This window comes from Cyclopterus lumpus, chromosome 21, assembly GCF_009769545.1.
Source record: "Cyclopterus lumpus isolate fCycLum1 chromosome 21, fCycLum1.pri, whole genome shotgun sequence".
In the NCBI taxonomy this organism is placed as follows: domain Eukaryota; kingdom Metazoa; phylum Chordata; class Actinopteri; order Perciformes; family Cyclopteridae; genus Cyclopterus; species Cyclopterus lumpus.
In genome coordinates, this window is record NC_046986.1 from 14,271,130 (window position 1) to 14,289,964 (window position 18,835).

At 41.8% G+C, this 18,835-nt stretch overlaps 1 protein-coding gene across 1 annotated transcript in view; it reads right to left on the bottom strand.

The window, feature by feature from the left end:
- LOC117750399 (E3 ubiquitin-protein ligase SH3RF3-like) overlaps positions 1-6,194 on the bottom strand; it is an 84,869-nt gene extending 78,675 nt beyond the window's left edge. The window contains exon 1 of the mRNA XM_034561596.1: positions 5,781-6,194. Within this exon, the coding sequence (XP_034417487.1) occupies positions 5,781-6,194 (414 nt within the window). The remainder of the gene's footprint in view (positions 1-5,780) is intronic.
- Positions 6,195-18,835: the final 12,641 nt, after the last annotated feature.

Here is an 18,835-nt window from a genome sequence, read left to right on the forward strand (position 1 = left end):
TGATTCAAGATTAGCATGGCTAGCAGCAAAAGATTTAATGTTTGCTAAGTCCACGACCTGCAATAGACCGATCAAGTTTTACCACAAGCTGCCACCACTAGGTCTTTAAATCAACATGTTCTTTTATTGGTAATCAATCATATTTGGCCCAGCTCTTGTCTTTATCCTCTGTTAATCACATACAATTCACTAATTGCTAGAGAATCCATTGAAAATGTGATTTAATTATTTATATATTGATAATGAATATTTAGTACTACCTTGTATTGCAAGGTAGTACAAATAAATGCAGACAGATAAGAGGAGAAATCTGGAGGCAACATTTACTGGGGAAAAATATAACTGGGAAAGAAAAATACAAGAGATCCCAGAAGGTCCAAAACTAACCCTTACAAGTGTGTGTGTGCGCGCGCGCGTGTGTGTGTGTGCAGGGAAAATTAATTAAGTTCTCTTCACACAAACATAAGAGAAAAAGCTAGAAGAAGATGAGAAAGAATGAGTAAAGAGCGACAGAGGAAACATATGTGTTTGTGCATTTGCATGTTCATTTAACAATCTGGGTTGAAAAAGCTTGAGAAGGCAGAGAGAGAGCGCTCACACACTTTATGTGTGTGTGTGTGTGTGTGTGTGTGCGTGCATGTGTGTGCGTGCGTGCGTGCGTGGTTGTGTGTGCATGTACAGTGTCAGGATTTTGTTCAGTATTTATGAAGTGTGGGGGTAATGTGGAGGTAATGACTGAGAGCTTGTTGTTTACTGTCAGATTGGTGGTTTGAGAAACTAATGAATGTGAATGAATGTGCACGCTCGTCTGGTTGTGAGTGTGCGTGTTTGTGAAACGCAGAAAATGAGTCTTTCTCACTCACACGTATATTATTGTAAAGATGTGGGAGTCATTACGAACACACTGACTATCACTGGAGCTGTAGAGCTTGGGTGAGTGTCTGTGTGTCTGTGTGTATTTCTATGTTCGCGGGGACCCAACTGTATTTTAGGTGAGGATTTTTGAAAAGGGAAGACATGGTAACCTTGGCCGTCACCACAGCAACCCCATGTAGATACAGGTAAGGGAGAAGGTCAAGCTGGAGATCATTATGACACACGGACTTGGTGTGAAGTGAACAAGTGGAGTTTACAGAGAACATTGAAATAGGTTTGATGGATATGTTGCAGTCGGGCTGAATACATATTTTAATATTGATTAGTACCACATTGGGCGTCTGACAAGAATTGAATTTGATGTGACATTTTGATTGTCAGAGCTCTAGAGTCACATCATAGTAGTCTGTATCTGACAAGATCATGGGGGATTTACTGGAGTCTTGTCCCTGTTTGAACATTAAAATGATCAAAATACATGAATGTAATACGTTCAGCACAGAGCTAAATAAATCTATCCCAGACACTTTTAAAAACATATCCTTGACGGATAGACAAGTAGAAAAATAGATCAGCTTCATGAATACCAAGCAGGAACCGTTAGTCACTAAGGTGTAAAAGAGAGGCAACATAATCCATAATTCCCCCACTCTTAAGGAACAACACACTAGTCAAAGACATGTCTGCCAAATCAGCAATAAACATTCTTTCACCACTGAGTGGTTATTAAGTATTTGATTTCAATCTAATTAAAGAAAATCAATGCAAAAGGTTAATGCTGTGGAAAAATGACACCTTAACGATGTAAACTGTTTCTACAAATGTATCGCTCCATATTTGAAATGTGCAGAATGACATATGGCACAAAGACAGAGCCGCAATTAAAACATGAGCAACACTCACTGGAAAGGGGTTTTCTCAAAAGCAGTTCTACAAGGTACATACATACCTCCACCAAGGCTGAACTTTTATGGAGCTTTTATTGGATATTCAGCTAACAAACAAACGGACCAATAGGACTGAAAACACGACCGTCTCGGCAACCATAACGCAAACGGTCACCATAGTTACGGGAGATGTGCGGTATCAGCTGTTGTGATGATGATGTGATACTTGGATGACAATTGCATCACTTACCAGTGCAATGTCAGGAAATATCAGATTATTCTGCATTTGGTTTTATTTTCTTGCTCATATGAATGCCAACTGAACACAAACTGTAATTGATCAGTTCAAGCACCAGCATTCGCTTGACTGGCAGATGGGCTAAACTGAGGCAGGTTTGAATATCTTGTCCTAATCTGGACAAAGGATTTTGGACAAGAATAACAAAACTACAATTGTCACAAATGTATCCCGACCTATGATTCAGTTCACATGCAATTGATACATTGTTGAAACACCTCTTCGGTTTGCATACTACATGTTTGTTCACACTGATGTCTGCAAACAGAGGGACATGAGGAAAGTCATCTCTGCAACAGCTGATGTACAACACTGCAGCTGAGGGAGTAGTTAAGGGTTGCCAAAGACATCAGCTGCTAACAGGTTAACAGGTTCAACATGTCTCCTTTGTGGTGAAAAGAAAAAGCAAAAACCAAGCTATTCACTGTATTTGTTGGAACATAAAAAACATGATAAAGCAGAAAGTCGGCAACAGAGACTCAAAGAGCGCAAACAGCCCAGCAAGAGCCTGACTCAGCACATCCGACTCTTTTTCTATTTCCATAGCAACACATTCATTACAACCCTTAATACATGACGTGGACTTTTTAACCTGTGTGATTCCTTTATTAATGCTGTGTGTCACACCTGTATGTCAAGTTGGGTTCCTGTTTTATTTTGGAAATTAACTCTCCTCTCGTTTCAGGTTCCGTGCCCTTCCTCATGTGTCACCAGTCTGATTGTCTTCCCTGATTCCTGATTGTGTCCACCTGTTTCCCCACTTCCCTCAAGTGTCAAGTCTCCCCTTGTCCTGTGCCAGTGTGTCAGGTCCTTTCGTCCTGCACACACGCCTTATGTCATGGTCAAGTCCAGGTCTCAGTTTTGTCTAGGCCGAACCTAGTTATAGATTATTATTTTCTCCTTCCCTCGCTGAGAGAGGGTTTTTGTAGGCTTTCTGTTTTGTTTAGAATTTTCTCGTTCATCCCTCTTCGGAGGAGTTATTTGTTTCCCTGTGATTTTTTGTTGTAAATAAATGATTGTTAAGAAAACCTCTACTCTGCGTCCGAGTCCTCCTCAACAGTTCCCGCTCCGTGACACTGTGTGTGTGTGTGTGGCGGTACTGCATTAGTGTGTCACTCAATGTCAGATTTAACCCCTTTTGAAAGACCCCTGATCTTTGGGTGCAGGGGGCTGCACTTCTAAATGCACGTGCACACACACACACACAGCACACACACACACACAACTGTTAGAGGACATTAATTCCCACTTTCATCCCAGGGGAGCCAGAGCCAGAGGACACTTGAGTAAAGTGACTGCAGGGGACTGCAGAGGGTATTGGGTTATAAGTGTGTCTGTGTGTGTGTCTGTGTGTGTGTGTGTGTGTGTGTGTGTGTGTGTGTGTGTGTGTGTGTGTCTGTGTGTGTGTGTGTGTGTGTGTGTGTGTGTGTGTATTCACTCTGGCACTAAAGGCTGGGTACAAACTGGAGTGCTTTCCCCACTAGCTCCTAAAACAAACACAAACTGACCACCGCTAAAGACGCAAGTGTGTCTATTTTTGTGTGTGCCTGTGTGACCGTGCATACGGTTATATGCTTGTATTACTTTTCCGTAAGGTTCACACTTCTTCTGCCGCACAACTTCTGAAATATCACATTCTTCATTATGTCACGCAACATTCTAATATCAAACATTTCTGGTCCTCGCTGTTTCCAATGTGTGGACCGGCTGCTCTCCTCTGATTTATGACACTGTAAAGTTTCTCTTGGTCAAATCAAGATGTCCGTTTGGCTCTTTATGAAGTAATAATAAGCATTTGTCTAAAAATGAAGAAAATAAATAGAATCCTATATTGCACCATGTCTTTCTTGTTTTGTATGTGTGCTTTCTTTCTTCATGTAATAGGCATCAAAATTGCCCTGCAGGGACCGGTAAAGTTTATTGAGTGGATTGAAATGGAGTGTTAAGTGTTAGTGGAAATGTCACAGGGGGTTTTCAATTCCTGTTCATCGCCATGAATGAGTGACTGCTCACTGCTGCTGCACTTCATCACACCAAAGCGCTCCACTGCTTTAATCAATGGCTAGCTTGCCTGATAAGTCTTATTGTACTGAGTGGGGTGTGAACGTGGATGGCAACACCTTTGTTAGCCTGATAGTTCATCGCATCCCTCTTAACGGGAACGCCACTAAACTCAGGGAAAAAGTTGCAGAGGGCAACCGAAAACACAGCTGCCCACGACCCCCTCATGCATTCCAACTGAGAGAAATCCCATCGCTTTCATAAGGAAGCAACACAAAACGTAAGCTCACCTGAGAAAAATACTATATATTCGTCTGAACAAGTTACAACATGATGAAAGAAAAGCTGGCGGTGAGGTCACGTCTATTGGTTCTTTTGCAATGCTTTTTAAAAAATTTTATTTGACATGAATCCAGGGTTTCTTTATGATCAACACCTTCTGAAGTGTCAAAAACTGCTTGCATTACTCAGTTTTAATATGATTGCGTTTTGAATATTTTGGGTTTTTTGGCTGCTATCCAACAAAAATGTTGACATTTCATAGAATATGCCAATATATTCAAGAACAAAACACACTTGTCTACCAGGTGTGCATTACCCAAAACTAAGTTTGACATTATATATATATATATTTAAAAATATAATGAATGCACAGAAAAAAAATGTGAAAGGAATCTAGTAATTAATTCAAGATTTAAAGTGTATTGCAAACTTAGTCTTTGCACCTAAATACTTTTTCTAGGAAATGAAACTGCAATACAACTAGGTATATCTCACTCCAACTGCCTGACATTTTTGAAGACTCATGCGTAAGATCTATTTCAATTTGAGTCGAGATGACGACCAGCACTGTATGCAGCACAGGGCTGCTCTGCTCTCTCACATTCTCTGTCTATTTGCCACACTACAGCCACATTCTTCAAAACGTCTCAAATCACAACCAATAAGCCGATGCATGGGATGCAGTGCATAGCAAGTAAACAAGCCTCTCCATTCCTCTCACCCATGAAACCTCACACTTCTGCAGAGTGTGTGTGTGTGGGGGGGGGGGGGGGGGGGGGGGCGAGACAACACCAGTATCAGAGGCAGGTGACCCACTCAGTCTGCCTCTCTTCTTCTCTGGATCTGCCAGTTTAGTTTAATTATGGCTCAGTGCAACACAGGAAAGACACCCTGTGATACCAAGGTTGTCTATCACAGGCAAGACCAGTGAGAACTCAGCAAAACAATCAATAGACAACAGGATGCATCTGTGTCATCAGCTGTGACAGACACAACAGTGCACTTTACTGTTATGACTTATTCTCTCTCTCCATGTCCTATAATTTGGTCTCTGTTTGTTCCTGATCCTGGTTCTCAAACAGTCAATCCTCCAATCAGTCTCACTGCGTGGATATTCAGAGCACAGCCTCAACATGTGCATCTATAACCACACAGCAGCTGGGTATCTGTACAGGCAGCATGCTGAACACACTGTTCCCCTTTACCAGCAAACGTCAAGAGATAAACATCTCCCAGTAAATGCTACTGCTGCAGGCAGCGGCGGACAGGAGAGGCACTCTTAAAGTTGTCATTGTGTTTTGTGTGAAGCCTGCGGGATTGGGAATGGGCTCCTGGCTCCTCGGACGAGGTTTAAGTCGTATTGTAGGAAGTGTTTCTTTCATTAAACGGTGAAACATGCAAACATCGTCTGATCTTCCGAGTGAAAAGTAACCAACCTTGACGGGGGAGCTCCTGATGGCTACGGGCAGCTCTCTGATCGCGCTGCCCGGGGGAGTTGCGGATATCCCGGCTGCGTAGCCCTGCAGCGAGCCCCCGGCCAGGGACTGCCTGCCGCCGGCTCCTACCCCTCCTCCGCTCCCTCGCTGCGGCCGCTGCTTAATGCCGTCCAGGAGGCGAACCAGCAGGATGTTCGCCGGCAGGTCGTCCACCCCGCAGTCCACCAGGATGCGACACTCCGGGCAGCGCAGCTCGTTCCGGGAGCTGACAATGTTTTCCAGGCAGCGGCGGCAGAAGGTGTGCTGGCACGGCAGCACCTTGGCCGTGGTGTCCAGGCGCTCCAGGCACACCGAGCACTCCAGGAGATCCAGCAGAGACGAAGACTCGTCCATGTCCGCGGAGAGGGTGAGCATCTGGGCTTCGGTGTCAGTGGGGGTGCCGCGGCGACTGGCTCGTGTACCGTGGAAAGGAACCGAGGGCACAGCACATTCTGGGAGGCAGCGCGCGTTGCACGAAACGCTGTGTTGTGAATGTTCTCCGCTGTTCCGTGGAGGCTTCCTCGAGCTGATTACCTCAACGTGTCTCTGTTTCTCTGTCTCTCTCTCTCTGTGTCTCCCCCTCTCTCCAGCAGCTGTGCAGAAAGCGGTGAGGTCACGCTCTCATCATCATCATCATCATCATCCGCGCACCGATCAAGAATTGCGGCGCGCGCTCACGCTCTAGAGCCAGATTGATACAGACTGGAAGAAAGAGAGAGAGAGAGAGAGAGAGAGAGAGAGAGAGAGACTATACAAACACAGTATAGAGAGACATGTACACAGCCGCTGAGTTGTTCTCCCCCCCCCCCCAAGACAAACTCTTCTGGTATGTCGTACAGTGTTTTAATGTCAATATGAGGATTACGTGTTTAGAGATGTGACCCAAGTTTGAGCAAAATGGGACACATAATGTTGGTGCTTGCTTGGTGTAGTTTGCTTTCTATGAATAGCTGATAGTGTCAAACGTAAACGGCGTTGCAATCGATGCTTTGGGTTTCTCTCCCAGCGCACAGGCGCGTTTCCTCAGCCACTACATCCAGCTGAAAAACAAGGCTTTTGGAAATAAATGTTCTTTAGCGACGCCTGGTGGACATCCACTGATCTTGTTTTCCAAGGTTTGAACAATTTAAATCTCCAAAAAGTTTTTAACAAAAAATGTTCTGTATAGACCAGACTAGACCATCATGTAGACTACAAAGACTACAAAACACAAGATGCAATGTAAGCAATAACGTATTTATAGATAACGGCCAGGACTGTTTTTAAAATCAAATGGCGGTGTTTTAAAATATTCAAGATATAGGTAAATACTGTCATGTGCTATATGATGGACCCAACTCACTTAAAGGAGAAGTAAATGTGTGCGTGTGTGTGTGTGTGTGTGTGTGTGTGTGTGTGTGCGTGTGTGTGTGTGTGCTTGTAAGTGTGTGTGTGTGTGTGTGCGTGTGTTGTTTCTCAGCCATGACTGCAGACTTGCTTTGCTTGTCCACCTGTTCAGACCTGCTCCACTCTCACATTCAGCCTTAAATGTGTAGGGATGGATTGAGCTATGTGTGTGTATGTTTGTCCCTGTGTGTGTGCGTGTGTGTGTGTGTGTGTCTGTGTGTGTGTGTCTGTGTGTGTGTGAGAAAGAGTGTCTATGTTTGACACAGTGACGCCTTCCTGGGTGAGGGGTGGGCCCACTATTTACCACCCACGATGAAAAGCAGAGGGTGGACTGCTTAGGCATACAATGAGGAAGAGAGTGTGTGTGTGTGTGTGTGTGTGTGTGTGTGTGTGTGTGTGTGTGTGTGTGTGTGTGTGTGTGTGTGTGTGTCAGATCCTGAAAACATTGTATGCTGTATTTCATTTCTCACAGTGTTTAAAATGTTTTTGCTATTTTATTTTGGAATGAAAATATTACACTATGAACACATTCTGTATGTACTTCTAGAGACTAAATGATTGTTCAGCAAATGACAATTGAAACGCATGTAGCATAATGAAATAAGGCCAAGTGAATAAACTAAATTGAGACTGAAGCGCTGACTAATTTACTCCTTCAGTCCCTGTTTATGGTCGTATGCGGTGTACAGCGATACACAAATCAAACCAGCACAAATGGAATATTTAGCGGCTGGAAATGGAACCAGAAGAGGAAAAGAATAAAAAAACTTCAAGTGAAGGTCAATTATTTTGCTGCAGTAATAACTTGAAGATGTTTTGTGCTTTTTCTGAAGCTCCTCTTATATTTCATCTACAAAGAACTGCCATTTCTCACAGGTTTCCTTGTGGCTGCGGAACATCGCAATGCTACAAAAAATCAGCCACTAAAAAACGTGTGTGTGTTGTTGTTGTCAAGCCCGGATGTTGAATGCCTCACTGTCACAGCAGCCCAAAAGTGCTGGCAACAAGCCCTAATTCATGGTGTGTGTGTGTCTCTCTCTCTCTCTCTCTCTCTTTATCATACCCACTCATGTCTCATGCCCAGTGTGTTTCATCTGCTTAATACAATTCTCCACAGCCAATGATTCAGAATTAGAGGGGAACTGCAGGGAGATGCGAACAAAAAATTATTATTGGATGAAAATCCCCTCAATCCTTTTAAGCAGCATACTCGGGGCTCCCTGCAGGACGCAGTGCTGTCAATAATACACAAACGGCGGATGCTGTTAACCAGTAGACGGGTCAATTAGTGATGGTAATGAGCCTTTTGTAGATATAAGGGCTAAACAGCTCTTTGAGACGCCATTAAGATTGACATTTGTCCAATTTTGATACTTGCACACCACTTGCTTGACGTAAATTCAAAGGCTGTCACGCACCAGTGTGGCAATGCTTACTTTGAAGTTATATATTTGTACACGGTGTTATTGTTCATACATACATAGATCTCTAAATAATGCATTAACGTGTTGGAATTCTGTTTTTATATAATATATAACAACATGTCCATGTCCAGAATATGTGGACGTGAACACCGACTGGCACATTATGACACGCTAAGCGGTCCTTGTGAGGGCAATTTCCTCCCTCAGAATTTTAATTTGCATTTATTTATTTCTTGCTAAGGGTTGTGTCAGTGAGTGATGGACAGGTTTCTCAATGCTTGGCAAAGTAAGTTAGTAAGAACTCCTGTGTTTCCAATGGGCGTTCAGTGCTTTATGCTCTGTTTTATTATGCTGAATACTGTACTGCAATATCTGCAATAAAAAACGTAATTATTTTATAATTGAATGTTATCCCTTGGGAAATCGTTGTGATGATTAGATATGAAAATAAACCTCAGTTGACCTGATCCTGCATGCACACTGGCTTTGTTTTTTTACGTCTTTTTTTCTTCTGCATCAACCCAGTTTTACCTACAGGGTTCACCAAAGTTTCATACGCTCCTATATTGTCTTCTTCTCTATCAATAATATCAATAATAATTCTCATTCTTTTCAATGATTCCTCTGCAAACACAAGCGTTCTCCCACTGTCTGCTCAGGAGAAAGATTGTCCGAGACGATCAAATGTAATGAATATGTACTTTGCGTTTGTGTGCATTTGTGTGCGTTTGTGTGCGGGTGGATCTCTATGTACCTATATCATCCACCTCTCTCCCATCGACCAATGTCCTTCGTTCATGCAAAAGTAGGTTAGCTGACACTGCAGTTACCATGGCAACCGGCTCTTTGCTTCCTTGTTGAACAGTAGTTAGAGAATGTGAGTGTGTTCTCACAGACAATGTGCATGGGGGGGTGCTAACAAGGTCAGAGTCTGTGGTGGGTCCATTTGGATAGCATGTGTGTGTTCTTCAGGAAAGATTACTACAGAGTTTAAGATAATTATATTTCAGCTCAGTTTACACAAAAATATTTGCTCAATATGACGTTGGTGTTTTGTTATGTGATTTGATGCATATATGACCTTTAGTTTCTATATACAGTCAGTAATGTAGACATGTGTTTATCCTCACTATTTGAATGGCCTTAGTTTATATGGGCTTAGCTAATAATGTAAATCGGAAGTATAAGGAGAAAAATATCAATATCAATAGCCTCATGTTTCTATAACGCATATTTATTTAATCCTTGAAAAGTTCAAAACAGGGAGAGCACATTTTCAATTTCTTCTTTCAGGGTTTGAGTCTCCTTGGGGCAAATGAAAAGCATGAGGAAGTTTGCTTTTAAAGATGTTGCCGCAAATGTAAGTTAGCCAAACTTCATTACACCGAGCAGAAAATTAGGCCTCCGCTGACTGCGATCTTCTCTGAGCTACAGTACTTTGATGTGGTGCTGAGGGAGGGTTAAAACAGGGCATGCAGGCTGTGACAGCTGCTGTACGACTGGATCTTAAGAACTCTGATCTCCAACATGAATGCATGTTGACCAAAGGGACTTGTGATACTGCTGATGAATACAGTTATGCATGGACCAAATAATCATAACTCCAAATCAAATGTGTCCAGCACATATTAATAAAAGCAGAGCCACACATAAATAGATAAAAATGGAAGGCAGTACATGGAGAAAATATATTGGGAAGAGTCAAAGATACACAGACATGCTTATGTTTAGTGTTGAAAGAAAAGAAAGCCTAATTGAATATGGTCCAAAGGATATAAAACAACACATCATTAAATTCATAAATGCTGTTTTTCATACCTCAAAACATGTTGTTTTCATTATCAGATGTACAGTATTTGTTATATACATATATACATATTTTTTGTTTCTTTGCTGCATCCTTCTAATTAATGCTGCACCAGCCATATTTCCCAAAGAGATCATGCAGTGTGTCAAGGATATGTAAACCTATACTATTATATAGCTTTATCAAATAATCCCTTATCTCATCATATCTGATCTTGTTTAATCTTTTTCCGTCACATTATGCATCAGGTATCTCAGTCTGCCTCATATGGCATGTGTCTTGTGTCCCATTAGCTCAACATATCCTATATTTCTATACCCCATTCCACCTTATGCAGATTCACTTGCATGGGTTCTTCTGTTACAACATCCATCATAGTGTATACAGGTTTTGCTTAATATGTGTTTTTAGCCGGTCTGTGACAGAGCAGTCATCACTCTCTCAGCAGAACTCATCAGTCTTCTTGTTATCCTGTCCTCATCCTCTCTTTATCCTCTCTTCTCATCTAATCTCTTCTCCTCTCATCCTCCTTTTCAGTCAGGAAGCCCCTGGATCGACATCAATGAGCCGCTCAAAGAAAGAGGGAGACAGAGAGGCGGAGAGAGAGAGAGAAGAAAGAAGAGAGAGAAGAGGATGGAGAAAGAGAGAAGGAGACCGACCGAGAGAGGGATAGTGAACGTGAAAGAGCGAAGAGAGGGTAACCAAGAGGGAGAAAGACGTTGGAGATACAGAGAAAAAGAAAAATAGTGACACAGAGGGAGACAGAGACAGGGAGAGGGAGAGAGAGTAATTACAGGACTCCCAGTGTTTTCAAAGCCCCTCTTTTATCTCACCCTTTCTGTGGCTGTGAAAAGGAGAAGCGAAGGGAAGAAGAAGGAGGAGGAGGAGGAGGAGAAGGAAGGAAAACTAAAGTCCAAGCCTTAGCCCAACTCAGACAACAGGCACCAGTCATCAACATCACACAACCAAAGTCACAACACGCACGCACACACACACACACACACACACACACATACACACACACACACACACACACACACACACACACACACACACACACACACTTAAACTAATTTATAGCTTGTGTTTTAGAGAAAATGTGTCATCTGAAACAATGTTTGTGTGTAACTGGCCTTCATGTAAAGCACTAACAGTGATAGTATTAAGTAACTTTTTTCAGCACACCTATGAATATTGTGGTTCATATTTCTATTTGTTATGTGTCTGCTTATATGTTGTGCTGCTGACACTGCATATAGAGGTTATTTACAGTGCTGCACCAAAACAAATGGTGTTAAATCTGAAATTGTAGTGGTAATGGAATTAGAAGTAGCGGTAGTTATAACGGCAATATATTGTGTGAGTAATGATGACAGCTGTAATCGTACAGTATAACTCATCGGTAGCAAATGTATTATATTATTTTGTTATATTACTGTATTATAGTACATTCATACCAAAATTGTGTTTCAACTGTGACATTTTTCTGCTTTTTTTTGTCTTAAATGACAACAAAATTAATATTTGGATTCTAAACTTTTTGACAAAAAGAGTTACCTTATTTTTATTATTATTTAGAAATCAATTTTGGCCCTATAAACTTGTGATGGACATTTTCCTGAGAAACCAAGTGGAAAATTAACTAATAATGAAAACAGTTAGTTATAGATCCTAATATAAAACGCAGTGCACACTGAATAGAAACCCACATTCAGACAGTATGGACCAAGCAAGATACAACTATATATATACTGTATATATATACTTAGGGGTAATCTTGGTAGGCGTTTTCGTTATGTTGATCAGGTTGGAGTTCAGCAGGTCATCGTGCTGCCACTACAGGCCTGTGAACACTAGATGGCGGAGTGGAGTCGTAGCCTGCAGCACGTTAATTGTCCTCGACAAGAGTCTACCTGGGCCCATAGACTGTACACGTTAATCTGTCTCATTCAGGGCGGAGAAAACTTCTCGCTTTTTTTTTCTCACCAAGGAGGAGCCTGCAGACACACCGACATGCAGCTAAGTGGAGGCTGAGACGCAACTTGGACCGAGTGGAGTAAAAACTCGCAGACAGACAGTCCCTCGGCGATGCTTATCCGACACCACGCCAGAGATTGATCACCGATCACCAGGACTGATCGCCCCGCAGTGCAGCGGAGAAACTACACCTGCGTGCCCCCTCTCTGAGCTCCAGGTAAGACGTCTGAGCAGATCCGCTCTCTGGAATGCAAGGACGGATTTCTGCAAGACTTCAGGGAAATTCCTGAGCAATACTTTGGCTATTATGAAGAAGAAAAAAACCCTATGCTTTATTATAGTTGTATCTAAAATAAGTGTGAGATGATTCTTTTTTTTGGTATAGGATATGTAGGCTTTAGGACAGAAACACTGGGGATGCATGTACAAAACAATACATCTACTAAAGGTGCTAAATATTGTTTGCAAAAGTGACGCCAAACACTGCTGTTTAGATGACATCTCGTGTATTTGACTCGCTGATTGATACATGTGTTGTCAAGTGCATGAGACCAAAGAAATATATTTCCAATATTATTGTTCGCAAAAAAAAGTAATTTACATGAAATTCATTTGTGAAACAGGCACATCCCCAAATTCATTGTGAAGCGTGTGACAGCTGCAAAGGTGGGGGACAAACGAGATGGTTCCTCACATCACCAGCTTCAGTTGAGGCCTGGATTGCTCCATGACAAGGCTGGGATTTTTAAATCCCAAATATGCTACCGATGTGGCTGACTTTATTCTCTTCTGATGATTTTGATCATGTTTGAATAGAGTGGAAGAACTTGCAGTGGCAAAGGCGTTTGGGCTCCTATATTATCATGATAATGAATCAGTTTATGCAATAAGCCAAATCAGTCCTGCATGTACGATAGGAGTTTGTGTAAGAGACTCTATCTTTGCTGTGTGTTTGAGCAAGTGTGTGACCTTGCACACCTTTCTCCGCTGTCTGCATAATTGTTTTCTTGGTGCCGCCTCACTGTCCCGGGCCCCGAGGCCCATGGGGGAAGTCCTGCCCGCAGACAGGCAGCTCGGCCCGGCTGGGGACGTGCCGGGTCCTGCCGAGCCTCTGAAGTCTGCTGGCTGGCTTTGAACTGTAGCTGCTGGAGGTGGAAATCAATCCGTCTCTACCCTCCCCCCCCCCACACACACACACACACCTCCCTCCTCCCCCCGCCCGTCTTCTCTCTATTTCCCTCTTCCCCTCTTTCTATCTCTCCATCTGTGTGTCTCTCTCTGTCCCTGCAGCCCCCAGCACAGCGTGTCTCCGCTGCCATCGAATCTTTCATGTTCACAGGTAGGCGAAGGAGACACAGAGCAGAAACAGGGGAGGGAGTGTAACTCATCTTCAAAAGAAGTTAATACGGTTTCTGAGGATTAGAGGGATGAAGGTGGAAGAAAAGTAACAAAGCCAGCGTCTGTAGTCATGATCATCCTGTACGACGCTGAAGTGAAGAGATAATGTGTTGACTTACTCGCCGCTCTGTCGCTTAATGCTGCTCGGCACGAGCATTCTCAGAATTAGCCTCTTTATTCTGGGCTGATGTCATCAAAAGGATTCTTGTGTTTGTTTTGTGAAAGTTATTGTTGCGATTTATGCCACAGCTGAGTCCGATCCACTCAGCATATCCAATTACCCCCATCGAGAAATATATCGAGCTGCGGAGGCCCGTTGGGTTGAATGTTTCATAAAGCTTCACACATCTGAAAAGGAAATTCTGCGAAACACTTCGGAAAGTTTACGTATGGAAGTGAAGTTATTTTAGCTCATTTGGTTAGGACTGTGGTCATGTGCAAGAATCATTTACAGTATGTGTAATGATTGTAATAAGGATCTAAGCAAATTATGTATTGGAACAATCATGCCTAGTTGGAGATGAATCTAAAGATACTCAAATGTCAGTGTCAATTTCATTCCTACAGGGATGATACGTTTTCTTTCATGGCACCTGGAAAAAGCCCCAACACACTTCACTGAAATACTCACTGAAGTTGTAGCATACTAGTAAAACACAAAAATAGTTAATAAAATGTGCATTATTATTTTTAATAGAAAAAGTGACAATTTATGTCTTATTATTTCATTTTATTCGTCTGCGTCAAAAGGTTAAAAGTGTTAATGTGCACAAACATAAGTTTTCAGTCGGGTTGACAGATACTCAAAAATTAAGAAAGACATAATTCTCTGATGAAATACAGGTACATGCAATAATCCCAGCAGAAAAAAAGACTTTTCTAGTCATGGGTTCCCCTCTAACCATTATTATATCCACATGCACAGCACAGACAAACCAACGCTAAATCAACAATTGAAATCTCTGCAGGCTGCAGGGAGCAAGTTTAATCAAATTGAGCTTTGTGGTCTAATTTGTGCCTCCGAAAGAGTCCTCTGTGTGGGCGACCTCCTTCAGTTAGTCATCAATGTATTCTTTACAAAGATGGGGTGGGAGATCTGGCACTTCATGTTTTACATTGTGGAGAAGCAGAAATACTGGGTCTTGAAAATCATACGTTATGATACACATGAGAGTGTGTGCTTTAAGATTAAAATTAATTGTTGTGTGCTGAACACCAAACTGTGTTGGTTCTGGTTGGTGAAAGAATTCATTGGCAGGTTGGACACTGGTGAGGGATTGTGTTGTTGGTCGAGGCTGTGCAGATGGATGGGCTCTGGGGTGTTATCCGCCCTGTTGCTGGTGGCAGGTTAAAAGTACACATTACCACAAGTTGGCGTGAATAAATTCTGTCGGTTTGCAACTTTCCACCCTCTAAGTAAACGCTTAAACTCTTAAGTCTTTACCTTTTCAATGGCTTGATGAGGATTTGTGCTTCAAAGAGCCCTCCATCCATCATGAATAGCTGCTGCTCAGACTAATAGAATTATCCGCCTGCAAGAAAGACTCCAAGAGCCCTCAGATTTGTTTTAAGAACTCTCAGAAAACTTGTTGACAACTGAGAAAAAACAGAAAGGAACAATGCGAATACTACACTGATTTGTTTTTACTGATAATAATAATTTATTAATAACTGATTATTATTACTTTTATGTGAGGTTGTATATTGGAGCTCAGATATTGTGTTTTAATGTCCTGTGTTGTCACATTTATCCTAATATCCAGAACTCTTTACTTGATCTTATGATTTTACTTGTGCTGACAGAAATAAGACATACAGACGGATTCCTGGTTGCAGATTAGGCTTCCCACCTACAGCCACTGCAAAATAAACAGAGACAGAGACAGAGAGAGAGAGAGATGTTCTGCCCCAGCAGAGCTAAAGAGGGGAACAAGGGATCAGGGAGGGGTGACGATGAGAGACAGATCACCGGCAGGCAGAGAATCAAAGAGCCTACTGACTGACTGGGGCTGGGATAGGTGTGTGTGCCACGCGCGCGTGTGTGTGTGCGTGTGTATGTGTGGGTGCACCTTCTTTTCATGTGCCCGTAAGAGTTTGCTTTTCCTGCGCACAGAGTGGGAAGCTGACAGTAAGTCTGTAATTAAAGCAATCAGAAGATGAAGAGGAGATGAAGGAACATCACACGCAGATGCGCACGTACAGAGCTACACATTTCATGTAGCGCTCTGGCCATGTAGGCCTCTCTCCTGGAGGTGGGATCTGCACAGTATTTGAGGAATCAAGTATTTACATGAAGGGAATCACAGCTCTTCTACTAATAGGTAACATTTGAGCCATCAACTCTTCGTGTGCCCCCCAGTAGGAAACTCCTCTGATTTGTTGGTGGAGACTGTGGAAGTTTCTGCAATACAGCTCGCATTGCGGTTGGACGGAGTCGGAGCAAATGTATGTTTAGTCAGCATACGACGGCCAGCTGTTGGCTCGGGAGTTTGTGCCTGTCTCCAAAGTTGGAAATCACTTTAATCATGGGTTTATTTTCACATCAAACTAAGACGGTCATTATGTTGCAAATTAAACTATTTCTGGCTCATTTAGTTCCTGATAGCTGAGCCTGGATGGCTACTTTGTTCACTTTGGTTTCCTTTAGCGCTGACACGGAACATTAACAAACATGTCAGCGGTGCGGTGTGTGAGTCTGATAATAATGACGTGTGTACATTGTAACTGCAGAGCTGTCTCTTGGTTTTTAGAGCCTGTTTTCTAATCAGGGAGTTCTGTTGAGACGTTTTGAGACACACTCCCGGTCGGATTCAGCTCAAAGGTGAAAGCAGTGGGTCTAATTTGAGTGACAGCGCCGCCACCACCCCTCTATTTACTCTCCAGCTGCCTCCGAATCATGGAATGAGACAAAACGCCGGCAGCACATTCCTCCTTCATATTTCACTTCTGAAAAGAAAGACAGTCGGAGCACTTATAATTACTTAAAGGTGGATTGGCCAAATTCTTGAACACACAATTATTATTTGAAGTCAGAGCACGTTCAATGAACCGAGGTGTGTTTTGGCGTTTATCATTATTTGATGGAGATAGATGATTATGGTCGCTGTATACTTAATGGCATGGTATTATCCTGCATAAAATGGTCTCATTTCTTTATCCGATGATTATAGACTATTGTAAGAAGAGCTTCTCTGATTATAATATTCTCATAATTCACAATTCACAAATGGGTTCACTTTGTGGTCTGTGTTTTTTGTAGCCTTTATCTCGACTACTTGAGTGTAAAATCTGATGAGAAACAAATCAAAGTAAATCAGAAGCACAACCATCCTGTGTAAAGATTAGAATACACAGTCAAATGAATGTTGTTCCAGTGAGGTGTTTACCAGAGCTGGTGAATGAAATCCACAATGTTAATGGTTTTCTGCTTCATGTTTTATCTACAGACCCACTTGTTTGAAGTGTTATTACTTGTGCAAATGCAGATCATTAATTTTAGTCATAACAATCCAGCATTCATTGAATTAACATTGTGGCACGTTTTGTTAGTTAGTTTTGTCTTTAGATACAGTAGATAGGGAGCTACATGTATATGTGCTACTGATAAATGTAGTGTTTGTTTGATTTAATGAGCATGAAGTTGTACACTTAGTACTGACATCTGTATAAAGCAGAAAGTTGTTAAAAAAATACACAATGCTTAAGTATACAGAACATGATCTACATACTGTAATAGTCAAAGAATTTTCTTGAGACATACATCTGCATCATGTGAAGTGGAGCTGATGATCTCTTCTTCTGTCTCAAAGCCTAAGCGTGATATAGTCGCTGCTTGTTTGGCTGGAAAACAGCAGGATTTGAGGTGTTGTGCACAAACAGACAAGCGGTGGTGAAGTGAGCAGTAACATGTGTTTGAGATCTTGCTTGGATTTGTCAAGTTGAGCCCTGGTCTGGAAAATAAATTGCTTTTATTTCTGTGATAAAGCAGTGGATTGATTAACTTTGGAACTTCTTTGTGGCCTGGAAGCAGAGGGATTATCTATACATCTGGATATTCATCTTTATATATATATATATATATATATATATATATATATATATATATATATATATATATATATATATATATATATATATATATTTGAGAGTGTGTTTATTGTAGGGTTAGAGCAGTAGCTTGGTTTGCTGTTGTATTAGAGTGAGACATTGAAATTGATGAATTGGCCAAAGAAGTCAAATATGGGCAAAAATCATCAGCTGCGGTAGCTTCAGTCAAACAATATAAGCATTAACAGTCCAATAACATAAAATCGTTAGATTTCAAATGTACCTGACAAAAAGACAGGAGAGGAGGTTGCTTCAACAAAAAAAAAATAGTTTGGGAAGAAAGAGAACGATTTCAATGGAAAACAGATTTTCCTTTTAGAAATACCAAAACCAGGACTGCAGAGACCCCTGGATCCACATGCTGCTGATTTAATTGTCATCAGAAATGAAGTGCCGTGGAAGAGCCCACAAACCACCCTCTAACCTCATCCTTCATCTGTTCATTGGTTTGCTTCTTGGCCGAGTTCCCTCTTCTCTGATTGGCTTCTATTACTTAATCGGGCTGGAAGTCATTATCAACCAGCGTAATAAATAAATGTTACAAGGTTAAACATTGATGGTGAAACGTTGTGGTCTTAAAAAGAGACTCATTTGGCTCTTTATTCCTCAATAAAATTAATGAATGGAATTGAATCAATGAGACGATGAAAGGGAGACAGAAAGAGCAACATTAAACACTCGTTAACTCTTTGGTATCCAGTTAATGGTCTAGTAAAACTTAGCAAAAACAACAAAAGCCACTGGTTTATCCCATTTAGTGCACTGAACTGGTTTTGTGTAGCTCCAGTTTGGGACTATCATGTGTTACTATTACATTTGAGTCCAAAATTCAAACAAAAAGGGGAGCTGGAAGGTTGAGCGTACATGTTCACCTAAGTATGTGCTTCATTCTTACGGTGGACACTATGAGTGAATCA